The sequence below is a fragment of the Callorhinchus milii genome, unplaced genomic scaffold (assembly GCF_018977255.1).
Source record: "Callorhinchus milii isolate IMCB2004 unplaced genomic scaffold, IMCB_Cmil_1.0 Scaffold15, whole genome shotgun sequence".
In the NCBI taxonomy this organism is placed as follows: Eukaryota; Metazoa; Chordata; class Chondrichthyes; order Chimaeriformes; family Callorhinchidae; genus Callorhinchus; species Callorhinchus milii.
In genome coordinates this window covers 17,698,367-17,719,635 of record NW_024704756.1, presented here as the reverse complement: position 1 = coordinate 17,719,635, position 21,269 = coordinate 17,698,367, and the positions used below count along the sequence as shown (strand labels likewise).

General features: G+C 45.7%; 1 protein-coding gene across 5 annotated transcripts in view; it reads right to left on the bottom strand.

The window, feature by feature from the left end:
- Positions 1-21,269, bottom strand: part of dlg3 (discs, large homolog 3 (Drosophila)) — a 40,166-nt gene that overhangs the window by 9,265 nt on the left and 9,632 nt on the right. For 3 of the 5 annotated variants that reach the window (XM_007909728.2, XM_007909726.2, XM_007909727.2), the window contains exons 2-13: positions 17,678-17,731; positions 17,355-17,405; positions 15,849-15,973; positions 14,506-14,675; positions 13,698-13,834; positions 12,093-12,237; positions 11,389-11,539; positions 7,655-7,811; positions 7,007-7,109; positions 2,533-2,647; positions 2,078-2,254; positions 1,582-1,657 (exon numbers count right to left, since the gene is read on the bottom strand). In XM_007909728.2, coding sequence (XP_007907919.1) covers positions 1,582-1,657; positions 2,078-2,254; positions 2,533-2,647; positions 7,007-7,109; positions 7,655-7,811; positions 11,389-11,539; positions 12,093-12,237; positions 13,698-13,834; positions 14,506-14,675; positions 15,849-15,973; positions 17,355-17,405; positions 17,678-17,731 — 1,461 coding nt within the window. Of the gene's footprint in view, positions 1-1,581; positions 1,658-2,077; positions 2,255-2,532; positions 2,648-3,973; positions 4,064-7,006; positions 7,110-7,654; positions 7,812-10,741; positions 10,938-11,388; positions 11,540-12,092; positions 12,238-13,697; positions 13,835-14,505; positions 14,676-15,848; positions 15,974-17,354; positions 17,406-17,677; positions 17,732-21,269 lie in introns of those variants that run through there. The other 2 variants (XM_007909730.2, XM_042340733.1) reach the window with 2 other exon arrangements.

Genomic DNA, 21,269 nt, shown 5'->3' with positions numbered 1-21,269 from the left:
GTGGGGTTTGCTCTCGGACCCTTCCAACACGATACTAATTGACCTGTTCTCAGTTCTCACAATCAACTGTGCGCTCACAATCTCATGCTGTACTTTTAAACAGAGGCTACACCTTGTTATTGTTACACCTCCAACTGAAGGGACACTCATAGGCAGGCAGACCAAAATGATGGATACTATAGTGAAGCTACTTTGTGCAAAAGCTAGTTGTTTATTCAGCCTTATATCCAGAATTAATGTCAAGTTACAATTGTAGACTCTACACGCTATGTAGTTCATCTCTGGAATCTCAGGGGCAAGACTGAGATTAAGATACAGTTCACTGTTTACAAAGCCACATTCAACTCTGGATTCTCTCTCAATCATTAACCACAAGCTCACATTTAGAATGAATGTCTGCAGGCAGGAACGAACAGAAGCTCTGTGGGCCTCAGCTGACCAAGAAAACACAAGCACCAGGCTCCCCCTCACTAATTGCAACACAATTCTCCCACATTGAAACCAATCATCAGATAACCCCAGGATTGATGTAAATTGCATTACTCTAGAAACTAGGAAAATGGCCAGTTGTTGGGTTCCAGATTTCCCAAAACCAGATTCTTCAGTCAGGTCTCCCTGTGTCTCAATAGTCAGGAGATCTGACTCCATAATGAAAAATAGGGAATGGGAGCAACCTGACTCAGTGATTTACTGTGAGTGAACGGGATATCATCATATAAAGCAGGGATTGCGAGCCGATTCTACGCAAGCGTAATGCAGTCCGTATGACCCCCACCTCCAGCATAAAACATCACAATAACATTAAGATTTTAATCAGTTAGATTTTTTTTGCAGGACGTCTAATACTGCAGAGCTGTGTAAAAAACACAGGAGCAATCTCGCTTGTTATCCCAGCCACAGTAAAGTTATTTTTCCACTGTGCAGATCATCCAAAACCTATCCAATGGGAATCACGCAGGTATAGAATGCCAGTTGCTGCAATCTCTGAAAATCCAGAAGCTGTGTAAAGTGACAGATCCTAACTGAGGCTAGAACATAAAGTACGATTACAGTAGAATGTAATGTATGAACAGAAATGCAGTGTTGTAACTGGCGGCTCAGATGCCTGGGCTCTCAGTCAATCACACCTTGGAGCCATGATAAGGTCTGATCTACACCTAACATGGTCTCCTATGGGAATAGAAGAGGAAGATTATTGTGCTGAAAGACTTAAGGAAGAGCCTGTATCCAGGTGCATAAAGCTGCTGCCTGACCTTACACAGGTGGCACGGCTCGCAATACCAGCAATCCTAATCCCGAGGTAAGAGGATTGTGCTCAGTGAGTACGCTGTGAATGCAGCAAAAATGCATCTGCTCCACTTGTTGGGAAAGTGTCACACGTTTTCCAAACAGAATAGGGCAACGTAACTCAGATCTCAAAATCAACCGCAAGTCTTTCCATTAATATTTCTCTCATTCTCTCATCTCAACTGGCAGTTAGCCCAGTGGGACTCCACTCCCACAGGCACCTCCTGTAGATGGGAGCAGAAGCACCCGATCACTGGTGCTCGCTCCAGGCATTGCATGTCCTGCTGCACTTACCCCTTTCATTTCAATCACTCCAGGCCGAGCATGGAATTTCACTGTTTTTAACCTCGCTCGCTCTTTCTTTTCAACTCTGAAAGAGGGAAACATAAAACATCAGAGAAGAGCCTTTCCTGTTTATCTGGCAGTAATTAGTAAACTGGGAGTTAGTGGATTTGCAGATCGCTTTCCAGGGGATAATAATCCCCCCCACCTCCCCCCAAAAATGTGGTCACTCAATCCACGACTGTTTGTGGGACACTACTGTGCGCAATTTGGTGCCACGTTTCTCCCACAGAACCCTCAAAACACTTTACAGTATATATAAAGTGCTCTGGGACACTATATAAATGTAAGTTATTGTTATATTTTGTTATAGCTTTGAGAAGTCTTAATGACATGATAAGGTGCTATATTAAATGCAAGAATTATATTATTATATTGATCCTAGGAACAGACACTTAAGATGAAGTTGAGATGTTTCTGCACAAGCCCAGGCTACAGGGTCCATTACCTTTTCTTGCTGGGGATGACACCGATCTGTTCACTCTCACCGTGAGGAGTCACCAGCCGTGCTTGCCACCATTCGTCATCTGAAGCATTGATGACATGGAGGATGTCACCATATGAGAAGCTCAAACCCTGGCTTGGAAGGCAGCTGTCCTTAGTTCTGTCATAGTCGAAGAGAGCCCTGAAACCCACACACATCTTTGTTAAGAGAAACTTCCAGGAGCCAAAGGATCAATGTCATTGAGTGAGATCTTGTGGAAGCCACATTACCACTGCAGCGTGCAGACACGCCCACAAAAGCAAACTCAACCTTGTGCACACATACCACAAACATGCATGCACACACTTAAAACACACAAATATGCAGACACAATCCCTCTCGCCACCTGCTCATTCCACCACCTCCCTGTTCCCAGATCTGTCGCCACACAATAGGTCTGTTGTAAAGAAAAGTCTCACCGGACATAGAGGGATCGTTTCTCGCTGGTTCTCAGGGAGCCCGAGCCCGAGCTCATGCTGCTGTTCATCATCTGTTCACGAAGGTCATGGATCTTGGACTCAAAGCGGCTGTACTCTGCCAGGAGAGGACAACGATCAGAACTGCTGGCAAGTGTGGCACTGTCAGCACCTGCCCGTTAGCAACCCAATGGGGAAAATGGTGCTCAAGATCCTCACCCTTGTCTTCAAATCCCTCCATTCCTCTGCAACCCCTACCTCTCTGACCTCCTGTCTCCTCACAACAGTACCCGTTGCCTTCGCTCCACCGGGTCTGGCCTGCTCCTTGTCCCCAAAATCCTCTACTCCACCATCGGCGGCCGTGCCTTCAGCCACTATGCCCCGAGACTCTGGAACTGCCTTCCTCACTCCCTTCGTCTCGCCCCCTCTCTTCCTAGTTTCAGGTCGCGGCTGAAGACCTTTCTTTTCGACTGCGCCTTTGGTCACCTTCCTCCCCCTCCCCTAACTTGGCCCCAGGATCCGTTACTGTGAAGCGCTCTGAGACGCCGTCCGGCATGGAGGGCGCTATATAAATCCAAGTTGTTGTTGTTGTGGTGTGTGGGGAAAGTGTGTGTCTGTGTGTGTGGAGGGGAGAGTGTGTGTGTGGAGGGCAGAGTGTGTGTGTGAAGGGGAGAGTGTGTGTGTGTCTGTGCGTGGGGGGGTGTATGTGTGTGGGGGTGTATGTGTGGGGGTGTGGGGGGTGTGTGTGTGTGTGTGTGGGGGTGTGGGGGTGGCGGGGGGGGTGTGTGTGTTTGTTGGGGTGGCGGGGGGGGGGGGTGTGTGTGGGGGGGTGGGTATGTGTGGGGGTGGGGGGGGGTGTATGTGTGTGTGTGTGGGGGTGTATGTGTGGGGGTGGGGGGGGGGGTGGCGGGTGTGTGTGTGTGGGGGGGGTGGGGGTGTGTGTGGGGTGGGGGGGGTGGGGGTGTGTGTGTCTGTGTGTGGGGTGTGGTGTGTGTGCGTGTGGGGTGTGTGCGTGTGGGGGTGTGTGTGTGTGGGGTGTGTGGTGTGGGGTGTGTGGTGTGTGTGTGTGGGGGGGGGGGTGTGTGTGGGGGGTGTGTGTGTGTGTGTGGGGGGGGGGGTGTGTGTGTGGGGGGTGTGTGTGTGTGTGTGTGGGGGGGGGGGGGTGTGTGTGGGGGTGTGTGTGTGTGTGGGGTGTGTGTGTGTGTGTGGGGGGGGGGGTGTGTGTGGGGGGGGTGGTGTGTGTGGGGGGGGGTGTGTGGGGGGGGGTGTGTGGGTGGGGGGGGGTGTGTGTGTGTGGGGGGGGTGGGGGTGTGGGGGGGGTGGGGGTGTGGGGGGGGGTGGGGGGGGGGTGTGTGGGGGGGGGGTGTGTGGGGGGGGTGTGTGGGTGGGGGGTGTGTGGGTGGGTGGGGTGTGTGTGGGGGGGTGGGGGGGCGCTGGTTCTTACCCATTTTCTCACATGTTTTATAACCGTTGTGTCTGTTCTCGGCCCCTCACGGCCCCTCACAGCCCCTCACGGCCCCTCACGGCCCCTCACAGCCCCGGGTCTCGGCCCCTCACAGCCCCTCACGGCCCCTCACAGCCCCTCCGGCCCCTCACGCCCCTCACAGCCCCTCACAGCCCCGGGTCTCGGCCCCTCACAGCCCCTCACAGCCCCTCACAGCCCCGGGTCTCGGCCCCTCACAGCCGCAAACAAAGGCCTGAAGCCCGGAGCCGGAGTAGCAGCAGCTCCGGCCCCGCCCCGCAACCAGTCACTTCCTCCCGCGGCAGCTCACAGCCTGTAAACCCCTGTGCACACCATATACACCCCCTGTACACACATACACAGCCCCTGTACACACCCCCTGTACATACTCCATACCATATACACCCCTGTACACACATATACACCCCCTGTACACATATACACCCCCTGTACACACATATACACCCCCTGTACACACATATACACCCCCTGTACACACATATACACCCCCTGTACACACATATACACCCCCTGTACACACATATACACCCCCTGTACCACATATACACCCCTTACACACATATACACCCCCTGTACACACATATACACCACTATATATCATATGCACTCCCTAATCACACACTATATACCCCTGTACACACACCCCATACCATATGCAGCCTATACACACACTATATATCATATGCACTCCCTATACACACATTATACACCATATGCACTCCCTATACACACACTATATACCATATGCACCCTATACACACACTATATATCATATGCACTCCCTATACACACACTATACACCCTATACACACACTGTATACCATATGCACTCCCTATACACACACTATATACCATATGCACTCCCTATACACACACTATATACCATATGCACTCCCTATACACACACTATATACCATATGCACTCCCTATACAACACTATATACCATATGCACTCCCTTTCCACACACTATATACCATATGCACTCCCTATACACACACTATATACTATATGCACTCCCTATACACACACTGTATACCATATGCACTCCCTATACACACACTATATACCATATGCACTCCCTATACACACACTGTATACCATATGCACTCCCTATACACACACTGTATACCATATGCACTCCCTATACACACACTGTATACCATATGCACTCCCTATACACACACTGTATACCATATGCACTCCCTATACACACACTGTATACCATATGCACCCCCTATGCACACACTGTGTACTATATACACCCGACTCCCTCACCCTGTACACACACAATATACACACCCAAACCCTATACACAGCCTATGTACGCATCCCAACACCTCATACACGCCCTATTCACACACTATACACCCCACAGCATCATAGAATTATACAGCACAGAAGGAGGACATTTGGCCCATTGGTCTGTGCCGGCTCTTTGAAAAGAGTTACCCAAATCAATCCCACTCTCTTCCCATAGCGCTGCAAACTTATCCTCGCCAAATAATCAGCGAGAGATCTGGGTTTGATTCCCGGCGGGGTGGGACCTTGGGCAAGTTTCCTTACTCCACACAGAGCCTAATAATAATCCCTCAAGAAAAAAAGCAATAATAAATTGGTAATTTCAATCCACTATTGTTTGTGGGACATTGCTGTGCGCAATTGGCTGCCGCGTTCGCCCACAAATATACAGTCAATTCACTTTACAGTATATTCTATGAAACGCTTTGAGACGTCTTGAAGACGTGAAAAGCGCTATATCAAATGCAAGGATTATTATTATTGTCTACTTCTCTCTTAAAAGTTGTTATCGAATTGGCTTCCACTTCCCTTTCAGGTATATGCACAATCCAAATCCTAAACACACATTATACACACCCCAAAACCTATCTGATATAATTTTGATACTTAAAATTTACCCAAAATTGATTTACATGTTTATAGTGATTGTATATAAAACTATTAATCAATCTTAAGGCAGAAGTCACCATCCTGAGTGAAAGGCGCTATGTAAATGCAAACTTGTTGTAATGATTGTATGAAGGTGTGGCAACTGGCTATCTTTTTGCCCCTTCCATTCCTGTCCATTTTCACATCCTAACCTTTTACAATTATAACCTTATTGGTTTTTTGTGTCTGTGCAAAATATAAACCTTTGTCTCTTAATCTGTTGCGTTTAATTGGCAACCAACCAGTCAGTAAATTGGTGGTTCATTGCTGCCATCTCAAGGTGGTACATTTACACAACAGGATTTCACACCTGAACCTTTTCCACCCTTAGAAACTGCTGCAAAGTACATTTCCCTTGATTCAGCAATCGTTGTTCAGTATTTTTATAATCATGAGCAGGCATCAGAATCCCACTTATAACCCTTCCTGCACTCCCCCGCCCCACACACACAGCGCCCTCTTGCCAAACCACCCTGGCTATGCTGGAGAGAGACATCAGTCTGACACGAGCAGCCAACAACAGAACATGAACATCAAGTTTCCTCTTCTGAAGCTCACTCAAAGCACAGCCAGCTATCAGCAAAAATCTGGAGATGATTGTGATGCTCTGGGAGGCCTGCACTGGGCCAGTGATTCCCCCCCATCCCACTTCTATGACATGGGGCTGTGATGGGCATGTGATTCCTGTACTGCCCTGCTGGTTGGTGCATTCCTTGAGCATACCCTGCGGAGTAGAAATGGACTGTTGCCAAATGAGATAACTATCTGAGTTGGACTTATCAGACAAAGTCGGAGTACCAGCAATGAGTCAATGGCCGGGTACATGTATAGGTTAGCTCAGATACCCATGAATTTAACACCAAATTAAGTGCCACGGTTAAAAGAAGAAATGGAAGTGGTGAACATCTGAATGACGAGCTTTTCACCAAAGTATCAACTCTACAGTCTCAATGTTTTCTGCAATTCATTCTCATTTATTGTACAAAGGTTACTTGGCACAAGATTTACTCTGTTGGCACACGGTGTTAATGTGTGTGCTATCTTACCTTCTGGCCTGTATTGTGCAATGATGCTCACGGTCTGACCAGCTCTCTTGAGTGCTGCTGCTGCCTGCTCATGTGTAGCACTCCGAAGATTTACACCATTTACCTACACAAACACAGATAATCTTTAAACCACTGAACACACAGAATGAAGTCCCATGCCAGGCTGCACACTGTGGACCAGAAGGTGGCCTATCGAGTGAGGCTGACAACCTCATGGAGATACAAGACTCCACTTCTAAGCATCACATCTTTAGGTCATACAGAACCTACAATTCAACAACAACTTGCATTTATATAATGTCTTAATTTGTGTGGCGAGTAACCAACGGCTCTAGTGGATGGGCTGAAATGGCCTGTTTTTGAACTGTACTTTCTATGAATCCACCCACACAGGGTAATGTCTTGGCGAGCTGTACAGAAGCGCGTCAGATGCTAAGCAGGGGGAGGCGGGGGCATAAACATGGTCAAACAGGTTAGTTTTAAGGCAGGATTTAAAGAAAGCTAGAGAGAGGGTGAGACGGTGGGAGTTCTAGAGGTCAGGGGCCTTGTAGCTGAAGACTGGGTCATTGATGGAGGCACAGATGGAGCAGGACAGAGTATGTTGTTTGTTACATCAGCTGCTGTTGTGTCTCCTGATGAATTACTCACAGACAGAATGCGATCTCCTCTTCGTAGTTCTCCACTCAGGTCTGCCGGTCCACCAGCCAGGATAAATGAGACAAAAATGCCTTCTCCATCCTCCCCACCAACGATGTTGAAGCCCAAGCCAGTAGAGCCCTTGTGCAGAATGATCTTTCTTGGCTCTCTGTAATAATAATAATCCTTACATTTGGTATAGCACCTTTACGTCGGTTGTGCATCCCAAAGAGCTTTACACGATATACTGTATAGTGTAGTGACTGTTTTGTGGGCAAACACTGCAACTAATTAGCACACAGCAATATCCCACAAGCCATGAAGTGAATGATTTTTTTTAATAACACTAATACTCAGTTATATAAATGCAAGTTGTTGTTGTAGTAATAATCCTTGCATTTGATAAGCATCTATAACACGGAAACCTCTCAAAGCATTTCACAGGGAATTGCTTTCCAGTGTAATGCCTGTATTTGTAGGTAAGCATGACACAAATTTGGCCATGTTTGTGCACAAACACCTGTGAAGTACAACCAATTTATCAACAGGATTATTGGCCATGACATTATTTTCAAACAGTGTGTGTACAAACACTGGGAGTTTTATGTCCATCTGAACAAGCAGACAGCAGCTCAGTTTATCACCTCACCTGAAGGTCCCAATGCAAGTCAAGTTTGCAGCATACAAGACCTGTGTGCAAACAGTTCTCCTTTATGGATCTGAGCTCCTGGGGATCCAGCAGAGAGACTTGCTCTGGCCCATTTTCAAAGTCCAGGATCAAGCAGTGATGTGGATTAGAGGCCGCAGGCCGGGAGGGCTCTGGCCTACACTGGAGGCTTTACAGGTAAATGTGCTGAAGGCAGATGTCCATCAGATATCTGATGAGAAAACCTTGAAGCTTCGGGTGACTGCTGCTGGAAGGCTTTACCTGGAGACCAAGTTTGTGACTTGGAATCCATTTTGACTGATTTGCCGAGAGGTAAGTAGCTGCTGCACATTTGCCTATAAAGTTACTACACTTAAAAGAATTTACTGTAACGTGTTTTGAGACCTTTTCATGTGAAAAGGCGTTGTAAAAATGCAAGTTCTTTGTTCTTTCTTATGGTCTTAAAGAAGTTTCTGTGCTGTAATTAGGCAATGGACTATTTTCAGCAATATTTATACTGGAGCAGAGATGTGAACCAATGTTTTCCTCCATCAGACTGCTGACACTGTTTGTACACACACTGAATGTGGTGCCGGATGTGCCACTACTGATAGTTTGATTGTTTAGGCACAAGGTCCTGCTTGTTTCAACATCCGACAGTGGATACGAATGCAACAGATCTTGTAGTTAGGAAGTAGTTGAGATTTTGAATTTCCTGGATTTCACAATGAACAGCTTAGGACAGGAAAGATACAGGAGAAGTAATCTCTGTCTTTTACTACAGAATATCTGCAAAGGTTATGGTAACTGGGTACTGTACAAACAAAGCCTTAAACTCACTTTAAAGATTCCCCACTATTGCTAATAAGGAACCTGCTGTCAACTTCCAGGATTGTGTTCCAGGCAAACTACGTTACAAACGCTGAAAATAACTCTCACTACGTTCGTGTACAATCAGGATAATATTTCACAGCTAATCATAGTTAATATCCAGAGTCAGGCTTTTTCCAATTTTTNCCCTTTCTTACGATATTTTACTCCTTGTTCCTACTAATGGGCTAAGCTTAAAACAGAAACCTTCAGCACAGAGGGCCTTTCAACCCATCGTGCCTGTCTCCAACCACAGCCCCCAGGCACAGTCCCCGCTCACCCTGTCCCCAACCACAGCCCCCGCCCACCTCGTCCCCGGGCACAGCCCCCACCTACCCTGCATCCAGCTAAACCCCTTGGCGACCTTCACACTTACAGAACAAACATCTTCAACAGTCAAAGCGAAGCAGGCTGGAGTTTTGTTACAACAAGAGAGGCAAATTCCATAAACCCAAAACCTGTTTGGGCACTTTTGAACCTAGATGATTCAGCACAGACGCCTGCTGTGTTAGTGTTCAGGGTGCCGCCCGTTCTCTGACTGATGTTTTCAATTTTGAATTTCAGAACTCACAATAAGCAGTGAATAATGGAGGAGGATGGATGAAAATAGTGTATCCAGCGATCTCTGTTTTTGTTTCAGATTTCCAGCATCTGCAGTAGTTTGCACTTATGGATGAATATACTGATGGTTTTAGGGTTAGAGAAAACCCGTACTGAACTATCACCAGGTCATAAATTTGGGCCGTTAAGATATAGGGAAACCTCACGATATTGTGGTCAACTCGGTCCAATGTCTCAGGAGGTGTTATAAGTTGATGTCACTTCTTGGGCATTGCTCGTTTGGTGCAGTATTTACCCGTGAAATTAGTGGCAACTTTTGACGATCCAAAAGTCTAGTGTTTTTTAATTCAGAAAGCTGGCTAGTCACACGAGAAACCAAATATACCTTGCTTCCAGGTAAAGCGTGGGTCTCCCTTCAGCCCATGTTAAGTGAGGCAGCTCCTTATCAAAGGGCCCTATAACACAGGCATTTTCCAGGACCTTGAGGCCTATACCCTCTCAACAATGTTACAAATAAAGCTTCACAGAACCTCAAAGTTTAAAGTTCTGGAATCACATTCAGCTCTCTCCTCTCTCCAAAGAAACATTGTCCTTTCCAAGGCATCGTCTTAAAACTGCTAACAAATGTGGCATTACAAGTTATACGGGATTAAACCAGCATATTTCATTGAGAATCAAAAGCCCTCAAACAGCATTCAGTAGCCAGTTTAAAAAAATGAAAGTATCTGTACAGAGTCTGAAAGGCTAGTCAGTGTCCGTGAAATGCTTGTGTTAGTGTGAATAAGTGGCATGCCGTCTCTTTGCTTGCTGTGTGCCAGTATAATGTGTGCAGTCTCTATGCTTTGTTGTGTGCCTATATAATGTGTGCCAGTACAATGTGTACAGAATCAAATCCTCAAGAAACTGCTCTCTGCTTCATAACCAGGAATTGTAAATTCCCAGGACTCCATTACAACTTTGCTCTATCTACTGCTCACGACTCAAGCTACAAAGCAGATTTATGTAAAACACACAGTACTCACTTAGCTCCATGATGTTGGTTGTCCTGAGCCATGACAGGCCCTGTGTTCCAATCAGACCCTGAGCTCCGTGATTACAACCTTTGTAACCCAGCAGTGGAGTTGCATAATCAGCCACCCCACCCACACACAGACTCTCAACTGTACCGGGACTGAGAGATTAACCTATTCAAATGCATTTGTACAGGTGGGAGCAGCTGCAGAGCAGAAATCCAGATATTCAAACACATCAATGTGTTATTCTGTTCGCAATAATCTCGGGTTACATGCACAAGAAGGGCAGGTCTCTGTTGAAATAGGAAATTCTGTCATAAACCATTCCTGTTGAGCAGACTCGCCCGTGCGATTTAGAATGAAGAGTTAATCACTGCCTGGGAAAAGTCTGAAAGCCATTTGAAAATATACCTTGGGATTTAAATACTAACCGCATCCCAAGTACAGCCACCACAGCCACTGACAGCTTCACTGGTGCCGGGACTGACTCACTGGCCACGCCCGGCACCTTTCTGGCATTTGTACTTAATGAAGCTGCATTCACACTGGGTTAGAGGGGTCTGATTTACTTCGGAGACTCCCAGTGAGTGTGTGTCTAGCTAGGCCCAAACCTAAAGGCTCTGAAACCTGTATGCAACCTGGATGCAGTTACTGACCTTGTGAAATCTTCCTCGCTCATGGCATGCCGGGGCACTGGTGAGTAGCGGCCTGACGTGATGGCTGGCAGTGGGTAGGGGACTTTGTTCTCAGCTCCGCCTATGTAACCCAGGCCAGAGTTCACATGATTATCGGCAACAGCTGAAAATGCTGTGAACCAATGACAGATACATTAGTTAGTGAGGGTTAAGTGGTATCCTGGCATGCGTATCGCACATAGGGTGCAGATGAGCAGTGAGAGGGAGGCAGGGTGAGCAGTTGTGAGGGGGGTGGGGGTTGCACAGTGAGTAGGACAGATCACCATTGTCCCTGGTTTCCAGCACAAGCAGATACAAGTTTGGAAAGCTAAAGAGGAAATCCTAATCTGGAGGGTTAGAGACAGTTATTCTGATGTCGAGCATCAACAATAACAACTTGCATTTATATAGCACCTGTCATACAGGGTAGCATCTCGGATCACTTTGTATTAAAGAGGAGGTTATCCTGGTCTGGAGTGCTAGAGGGCAGGTTATCCTTGTCTGGAGTGCTGGAGAGTGGGTTACCCTGATCTGGGGTGCTAGAGTGGATTATCCTTGTTTTGGCATCTCTGATTATCATACAGACCGTGTTGGTTTGCTTGTACCTGAAGAACTGGGTAACAGGATTATGCCCCAAAGACAATGTTGCTCTCAGGCCAGCAAGGAGCAGCTCAGGCAGTACTTACTGCTGGCGTAATCAGGCGGTGCATACACATCATTGAGGTGACTGCCGCCCGGCTTAGCTACTTTTAGATAAACCATATCTGAAGTATTCTTCAGAGCTGCCACAGCCTCTTCATGACGGACATCCTGCAGACTGATATTGTTGACCTATACAAACACAGAGAAATATCACATCACCTAGATAGCATCACCTTACAAAGAACACAGAGAACAGCACTGCATCAGTCTCCATTCTTTTGCATTGTGACAGTTGTCACAATCCATGTCTGAATGTCCTTTGCATGCTCTACAACAAACTCAGGAGCCTTCAATACACCTATGTGTAAAAGATGTCTCAATAATCTATGAAGGTCTTCAAGATAGTGGAGGGTTATGACAGATTAAACAGTAATAGATTGTTTTACTGGTTGGCAAATCAGTAATTGGAGGGCCCAAATTTAAGATAATCAAAAAGAGTTAAAGGGAAAGTTTTAAAATATTCTTTACTGAGGATGGAATTCTCGGTCATAAACCAATGTTGAGCAAAGTCCATAATTATTTTAATGGGGAAATTAAATAGATACTTGAATAGGAGGAATAATAGTGTATGGGGAGTCGGAGAGTGGGATTAGATTAGATGGCGGCTCATGTGGATAATGTGGATCCCAACAACAACAGCCACTTGCATTCATATAGTGTCCTTCACGTGGGGTAGTATCTCGAGCGCTACCCATTTTCAACAAAGGTGATAAGAGCCTAGTAATCTGATCTCAGAAACAGCAGACCAATGGAATTATTAGAAGAAAATGACAGGCAGAATAACTTCAGAAGCCGTAGCTTTTGTCTCATCAACCTTATAGAATCATGTAAAATTTTAAATGGGATTGAAAAGTAAAGCTAGAACAATACTCAGTGGTTAGAGCTCTCGCCTTGCAAGCGAGAGACCTGGTTTCAATTCCAGGCAGGACAAAACCTTGGGCAAGTTTCCTTACTTCACACGCCTAATAATAACCCTCCAAAACAAAACAATAATAAATTGGTTATTTTCAATCCAGGACTGTGCGCAATTGGCTGTCGCGTTTCACCCACAAATATACAGTCAATTCACTTTACAGTATATTTTGTGAAGCGCTTTGAGACGCCTAGAAGACGTGAAAAGCGCTATATCAAATGCAAGGATTATTATTATTATATTTCTTTCGATTATGCCAAAGCAACAGAACTAGAAGACAGAGGTTCAGGGATGCGAAGGACAATTTCGGACAGATACCAGGAATTGTCTCTTTACCCTAAGGGTAATTAACAACTGGAACGATTGAAAAGTGGTTGAGGCCAGGATGCTGGACTCATTTAAGAAACAAGTTGATGCTGTATTGGGAGGACAACTGGATGAGTATTTGGGAAGGATGAGAGCAAATGGGCCTTCTTCATTTTAGCCTCTCTTGAATTTGTGAAAACCACAAGCACTGACTTCATGTTTCCATGGGAAACATTCTGGTGGTGATATGTTTCTATTTTGAGCCTTGTTACATTAGATTTGAGATTTGCATTCTGAGAGATGAATAAAGAATCAAAGTACAGTATGATTAAGTGAGAAAAGTAACCAAACGGGTATAAAAGATGCTTACAGCAAGCAGACGGTCTCCTGTCTGCAGTCTCCCATCTTTCTGAGCAGCTCCTCCCTCGATGATTTTGGTGATATAAATGCTGTTATCTCCAGGAATATGCTGGTTGCCAATCCCTCCAGCGATACTGAACCCGAGTCCTAAGAGGCAAAGCAATGATTTACTAAGTAACAGAGAAGGAAATGCAGAACAACTAACTGCTGCAAAGCCAGAAGAAACTCTAGTCGAGCTCAGTAGAGGTGCTGATGTGAAAACTGGTTTACATGACCCAAGTTTAAGGATAAATACTAATCAGAGCACCAGTACCTGGTTCCCTCTTTTTTATAGAAACTGTTTAATATTAAGTCAGAGTTTGATAAGGTGAATGTTGATAAGTTGTTTCTACTTATTGTTGAATCAAAAATAAGGGGGCATAATTGGAGATAGCCAGTAGCAGGTCTAAGAGGGATGTTAGGAGGAACCTCTGTGCACAGAGGATTACTGGTGGTGAGAATGTGGAACTCACCCCTGGAAGTTGTGGTTGAAACAAAAAATATCAATGTATTTAAGAGCAAGTTGAAACTAACAGAAGAGTTAGGAGTATTTACTATCAAACATTTTATGGAGGAAGTCATAACACCCCTGGGTGTAACTTAAACTCAACCCATTCAACTCAGCTGAGTTGTGCAGTGCAGAGGAATTTAAACGAGAAGCCTGATTCTGGCAATAGGAAGTGTGCGACTGGCTGTGGTGACATTCCTCCTTCCTTCCCTCCATGCATGTGGCTGTGATTTGATCAGCATTTCCAGGGATGTGGTCATTACACATTTACCTTTCGGTCCTTTAAGAAGATTCACTTCCAGTATTGCCTCTGGTGGTGGCTGTCTTCTTCGGACTAACAGTCGGACAACAGGCCCTGCTTCCTTTAGTGCCTCTACTGCTTTACTGTGAACCACTTCTGAAACATCCACTTCATTCACTCGGAGCACACAATCATTAACCCTGCAATACAAGCGAGGATAAGGGCACCACAGTACAGCAGATCAAATACCAAAGGGAGGACACCAGGAGTGAGGGCAGTGCAGGGAAGGAGCGGGGGTGGGGGGGGGGGCAGAGCAGGAACCAGGAGGAGACAGGAGGAGGGTAACAGGAGTGGGGGCAGGGCAAGTACAAGGAGGAGGCCACTAGCAATGGAGCCACTGTAACCTAGTACTTTATTTACTGTGACTAGATATTGAGCTGATGGTTCATTCATATTAAGGCCCAAATCCCATTGTCTTCAGAAACCAACTAATTCCCTTTTGAAATCTGTATCATTCTTGTCTGCCTTGCTTTCCACTGCCACACATTGTGCTAACAATTTCAATAAGCTACCTACCAGAACCATCCAGATGCTTCTCTTGCGTATGGAACATCTGGGTTATAAGCAACCTTTCCACTTATATTCTGTCTAATTACGTCTGACTATGTCTGTCTGACTGTGTCTCATCACCTTACATTTATTCCTTTTTGGGGATCAGTTGGGCGTCTAACATACATAGTCAAGAAAGATGAGAATGGCCAGAGTGCTCTTTGCTCCTTCTCAGTGCAATACTACATGACAGTGTTCAAGCAAATGTTGGTGCTCACCTCCAGAACAATAACAACTTGCATTTATGTAGTGTCCTTCGCAAGGGGTAGAGTCTCAGAGTGCTGAACAATGGCAGAAGCCAGGGAGAAAGGAGAGGTGATCATAGGCATGGTTGAAAAGGAAAGTTTTTAGCTGCAAACTGAAGACAGGTAAAGAGGGGCCAAGGCAGTGGGATTGAGACAGGAAGTTCTGTATGTTCGGGGCATAGTGTCTGTAGGCACACCTGTTGATAATGGAACAGAGGGGTCAGGGGAAGTGCAGAAGGCCTGAGTCAGCCAAGCAAAAGGGCGGGTAGAAAATTGGGGTGTGAGCAGGTTGGAGATGTAAGGAGGTGCTAGGATGTGAAATAATTTCTGGGTGAGAATCTTGAAATCAATCTGTATGTGACAGGGAAGTTCAACCTCTTAAAAGTAATTTCAAAGCCATTTTCCAGCTTTGGCCCTCAGTTTTCCTTCCAACTGATAGGAACTCATCCAATCGCACAATGCTGCAACTAATAATTTGAGTGTGTTTAACCATCGAAGAGAGTCTAACGAGAAACTTACCCCAGCCGCCCATCCATGGCTGCCGCACCGCCAGGGATGATCTTGGTGATAAAGATGCCAGGATCATCTGGAACATGGGGGTTGTCAATGCCTCCAGCAATGCTGAAGCCCAGACCTGAGTTACCCTGCATCAACAAAAATCACAATGAATTCAACATTTAATTGGCATCATATTAACAATACTTCCCATCAACAAGTACCATGCACTGACTCCAGGAGCTCAATCAGTGGCTGTGGTCATTTCCAAGACTGAAGAGTCCTAGCCCCATTTAAAATCATATACATCTCAAGGCCACTCGGAGGTCTCTGCTTTCAAGACTAAACTCTCGTCTGCCTTGCTTGCCACTACCACATGTTGCGCTAACAATTTCAATGAGCTACCTACCCGTCCACCTTTTTCTAACCCTTGCATAACTGGGTTAAAAAAGAATCAACTGAATGTATCCCTGAAAAAATAGCTAGATTTAATACAAAATCCATCAATTAATATAAATATACTCCACAGCCCTCAAATGAAAATTGAGTTTTAGCCAATCTGCAGTGCGGCTACTGTTACATTTCACTACTGCCTGTAGTGCCACCAGTGTCAGCTGCCACCTCTCAAGTTCTGGTTGCCATGACAGAAGGGAACTGTCCAGGTCCTTGAGGCAGTGAAGAAGGGAGGAACAAGATTGATCCCTTTGTTAGCAAAATTAACTTTGAGGAAAACCTCTGCGGAGCCTTATAGAGATATACAAGATTTTAAATGGGATTGAAAAGAAAACCTGGAGTAAATGGGTTTGGAGATTGTGTGCATTTCATTCCAGACACAGGGAAATTTCCATGTATAGATGATATACATATGTATAACTCTCATTCTGGTTTGGATATTCTTAAGCGTGGTCATGGGTTTCCAATTGTGACAGAAACCTGGCTAACAAAAAAAACACACAAATACAGTACTTTCTGTCATACATGCAAATACCACTTACTATCGCACTCGGGTATTACTCAGTTAAAGTCACCTCATTCATATGCAAGTTACACTCAATATCATCAAGTCCAGGACTGTATCAACTTGGAATGGAATGCACATACTCTCCCTTCTTACCTAATTCCTGGAAGTATCAGGTACAGATTTGCAAGTGCCAAGGTTTGGGGACTCCAGAGTGTGCATTGTGGTAACTGCTGGTGTTTAACAAGCTAAAATTTCATAACTTGCCATTGAGAACACTGTCTGGCAAGCTTCTTGCTGTTTGTCCAGCTCAGATCATCTTACTATGGAACCAAGTGGGAGGAATCTTTGCTCCTTGTGACTAGTTTTCCCCTCCAAGTTCTACTAAGAAACCATGCTAGCTGGTCTGTCATCAGCATTTCCCTGGAGTACTATTGGCTCTATCCCACCAAGACATGGGATACATTCTCCATCTGACACTCGGTTAGAAGGCGATTGAAATTATTAAGAACTTCAACTCCAAGCCTCTTGTCGTAGGAAACATATTTCCTTCACATGGACAATTCACTCACCCGTTCCAGGATTATCTCTTCGTATTTGTACATTGCATCACTCCCATTAGCCTGAAATAAATGTAAACCAATATTGAATTAGTGGACACATGTAACATGAAATGCCTAGCAGCTCACTTGTGACAATTGGTTTTACGTCATTGTCATTCTGTTGTGTATCTTCAACCACTGTTAAGCACAACCTTCTTAAAACACACTGCTCATACATTGATATAAGCTGCCTCTGGCCCTGGCAAGGTGCTGATTAGTGATGAGGACCCACCACTATCCCAATCTCTTTTATAGTTTCCTATTATTTACAAGTAAAAATGTAAACTACTTACATAAGGACCAGAATCTAAGGAGTCCGTGTTCACAATAATGGGAGGAGGGTTTGCCTGTAAAACACAAACATACTACTTTATTGATTTCCATTTTGCAACAGCGGTTTCTAAAACTCTAGTTTATAATTACCCAATGTGCTGAGTCAGGGAGGGTTGGATATGACATTGCATTATGATTCAACAAACAACATCTCGTCGATCTTAACTAGGGTTTGCTGAGCAGTCAGGTCCTCTCTACTGTACCACTCCTGAGCAGTGGCACAAACAATGTTGGCAAATTCCAGTATTTCCTCTCGATACAGAACTCACACAATACAAATATTATTTATACATAAAAAGAATTTAACTACAATGTGACTGTCCTAATGAAGACTTAAAAAGGAAACACTCTTTTCGATGCTGTGATGGGGCACAGTTGGTTATGTGTTCTGAAGGAATGAGATCAGATGGGCCGAAGGGCCTCTTCATCCAAACTAACCTTGAGATCTTGTGTGTCATTCGAAGGATAACGCCTGCAACAATACAGCACAGCCGCAGCTCCGCACTGGAGTATCAGCCTAGCCTCTATGAGTTCAAAGTCCTGGGGCTTTAACCCACAGGCTTCTGACTCTGAGGCTTCCAACTGAGCCACAAATACCCACTAGTACTCACACTATAGTTGTCCTGGTAGTGTGGACAGAGAATGAAGAAGGAGCTGTACTCTGTCTTTAAACTGGGAATGTAGAGAGAGCTTTGAATGAGAGCAACAACAAAATTACATTTGTAAAGCACCTTTCATGTCGGGAGGAAGTTCCAAGGCGCTGGATAGACAGTTTCGGACCCGAGCTAGAGGTCAGGATTGGGGAAGGTGGAGGGCAGGGGGTGAAGCAGGGAGATCGAAAGCACAGTCGAAGAGGAGGGTCTTGAAGGAGGCAAGGGAGTGGGCAAGGCAGAGGGACTGCAGGATGGTGTTCTAGAGGATGGGGGCAGAGTGGCAGAAGGCCCGCCTGCCAATAGTGGGGCGAGCAAGGCGGGGAACATGAAGCAGGTCGGAGCCCGCAGAATGGAGGGAGCGAGCAGGAGGTTAGGGGGTTAGGAGGTCGTGAGGTAGTGGAGAGCAAGACCATGGAGGGCTTTGAAGGTGAGGACCAGGCTCTTGAACTGTATCCTCTGTTTGATGGGAAGCCAGTGGAGTCAGGCGAGGATGGGGGTGACAGGGTCACGAAGCCTGGTGCAGGAGAGGACACGGGCTGCAGAGTTCTGGATGATCTGCATCCTATGGAAGGAGGAGTTGGGGTGGCAGACAAGCAAGGAATTTGTATAGTCAAGCCTCGATGTAATGAAAACGTGTACGAGGGTTTCGGCAGCCTGCAGTGGGAACAATGGCGGAGCCAGGCGATGTTGTGGAGGTGAAGGAAGGTAGAACAGGTCATGGTACAGATGTGGGATAGAAAGGATAGTTAAGGGTCAAACAAGACCCCAAGGTTCTGGACTGGCTCAGTGAGGTGGAGTGTGCAAACATCGAATGGTGATGCTGTCAGCGCCTGAGGTGTGGAGGCGCTGATGGGAGCCAATCAGGAGCCTCAGTCTTGTTGAAGTTCAACTGAAGAAAGTTCGCTTTCATCCAGGATTTGATGTCTAACAGACATTCTGTCAGGACAGCAGTGGGTCCTGGAGTCAAGGGGGGAGGCAGAGTGTTACAGTTGGGTGTCATCCACATACATGTGGAAGTTGACCCCATGTCTGCGGATGATGTCACCAAGAGGGAGCATGTAGATATTGAAGAGGAGGGGACCAAGGACAGAGCCCTGAGGAACGTCGCATTAGACAGTGCGTGGGCTGGAGGAGAAACCGTTTGTGGAGATGAAGTGGAGGCGGTGTGAGAGGTACGACCTGAACTAGTCAAGGACAGAGCCGTGAAGGTTGATGTGAGAGGAGAGGCGGTGGATGAGGATAGAATGGTCGACAGTGTCGAAGGCAGCAGAGAGGTCAGGAAGGACAAGGAGGCAGAGGGAGCCCTGGTCACAGATGGGCAGAATGTCATTTGTCACTATGACCAGGGCTGTTTCTGTACTGTGGGCGGCACGGAAACTCAATTGGAAGGGTTCGTGAAAGGAATGGCAGGAGAGGACGGAGCAAAGCTGGGAAGCACCAACTCATTCCAGGACCTTGGAGAGGAAAGGGAGGTTGGATATGGGGCGGTAGTTTGAGCACTAGATGGTGCATCCCTCCCACTTCCTATGCTTCTACTGCCCCTATTCTAGAGTTGATGATAAATAACCAGTTACATCATCATATATGAAGAGATGCCCAGTTAGCACTGAAATTAATTTGGAGCAGAATCATATCCATGTGAATGATTTTAGAGCACCAAGCTATTGGGGAGCAAGCGTTTGTATCTGCAGTCTGCTCTCAGATACATTCACAAGGTTGGAGCTGATTAGCTAGCGAAATTACAATAGAACAGTAATTGGTTAGGGAGTATGGGTAAGAAGCTCCAAACTCTAGAGATGCTGTTTCACAGATGCAAATTCACAGCATTTGTGACGGTCACAGGGTCGCGTAATTATAGCTTCTGCTTTTCTTTTCAGACTCTCCTGTCATTATACGCTTTTAACGAGACAGACTGAACCTCCTACATCTAACCTTACCTGACATGAGCTGCTAACAGAATGAATTTATTCAAAGCCCCTTGAGTTTAATTAACCCTTCAAATCCTGAATTAAATCCTGTGGTATTTCACAGCTACATTTTCCCAAATGTTCTTACTGTGGTTGACACCAATAGGTGACTGGTTCCAATAGAATATGGGATTGAAAAGGGCATCAGGTAACTTTAGGAAGGATACTTTTTGTCCTGGCAGGCATCCAGCAATGTTCACTAGTCGATACCTGGGGTGAAGCAACAACAACAATTATATTTGTATAGCGTCTTTCACATCGAGAGGATACGAAGGTACTGGACAGTCAAGAGTTTCGGAAGTAGTTTAGCTATGATGAGAGTCTGGATAGGCTTGGATTATAATCCCTAGGATTGAGGAGGTTAAGGGGTGATTTGCTTAAGGCTTTTAAATTACGAGAAGAATTAACAAGATAGATAATGGTTAATTCTTCACTCCCGTACAGGGATCCAAAACAAAGGAATATAAACTTAAAATTAAAGCGAAATTAGTTAGAAGTGAGTTCCGAATCATTGCCACACATTGAACTTCAGCATCGTGTCAAAAGTATAGCACTGTAGTTTTTAAAATTATGTGTTTAAGATTATGAAAGAGTTGATTAAAGGTGGACACAAATAGTCTGTTTCCACTTCTTAACAAGGGGCATAAATATAAAATGAACACTAACAAATCTAAAAGAGTTTAGAAGGACCTTCTTTGCACAAAGGGTGGCTCCACAAGCCTATCAACCCCATTCTTGCCCAGCTCCATTCACTCCCCATCCCCAGAGAATTGAGTTCAAGATCCTCATCCTAACCTTTAAATTCCTCATTAGTCTTGCCCAACCCCATCTTTTACAAACCCTTGCAACCCAGTTGCTCCCAACGCTCAAAGGGCACCGGCCTGCTTCATATCCCTGCCCCAGTTGGCTTTCAGCATATCTGCCCCCACTGG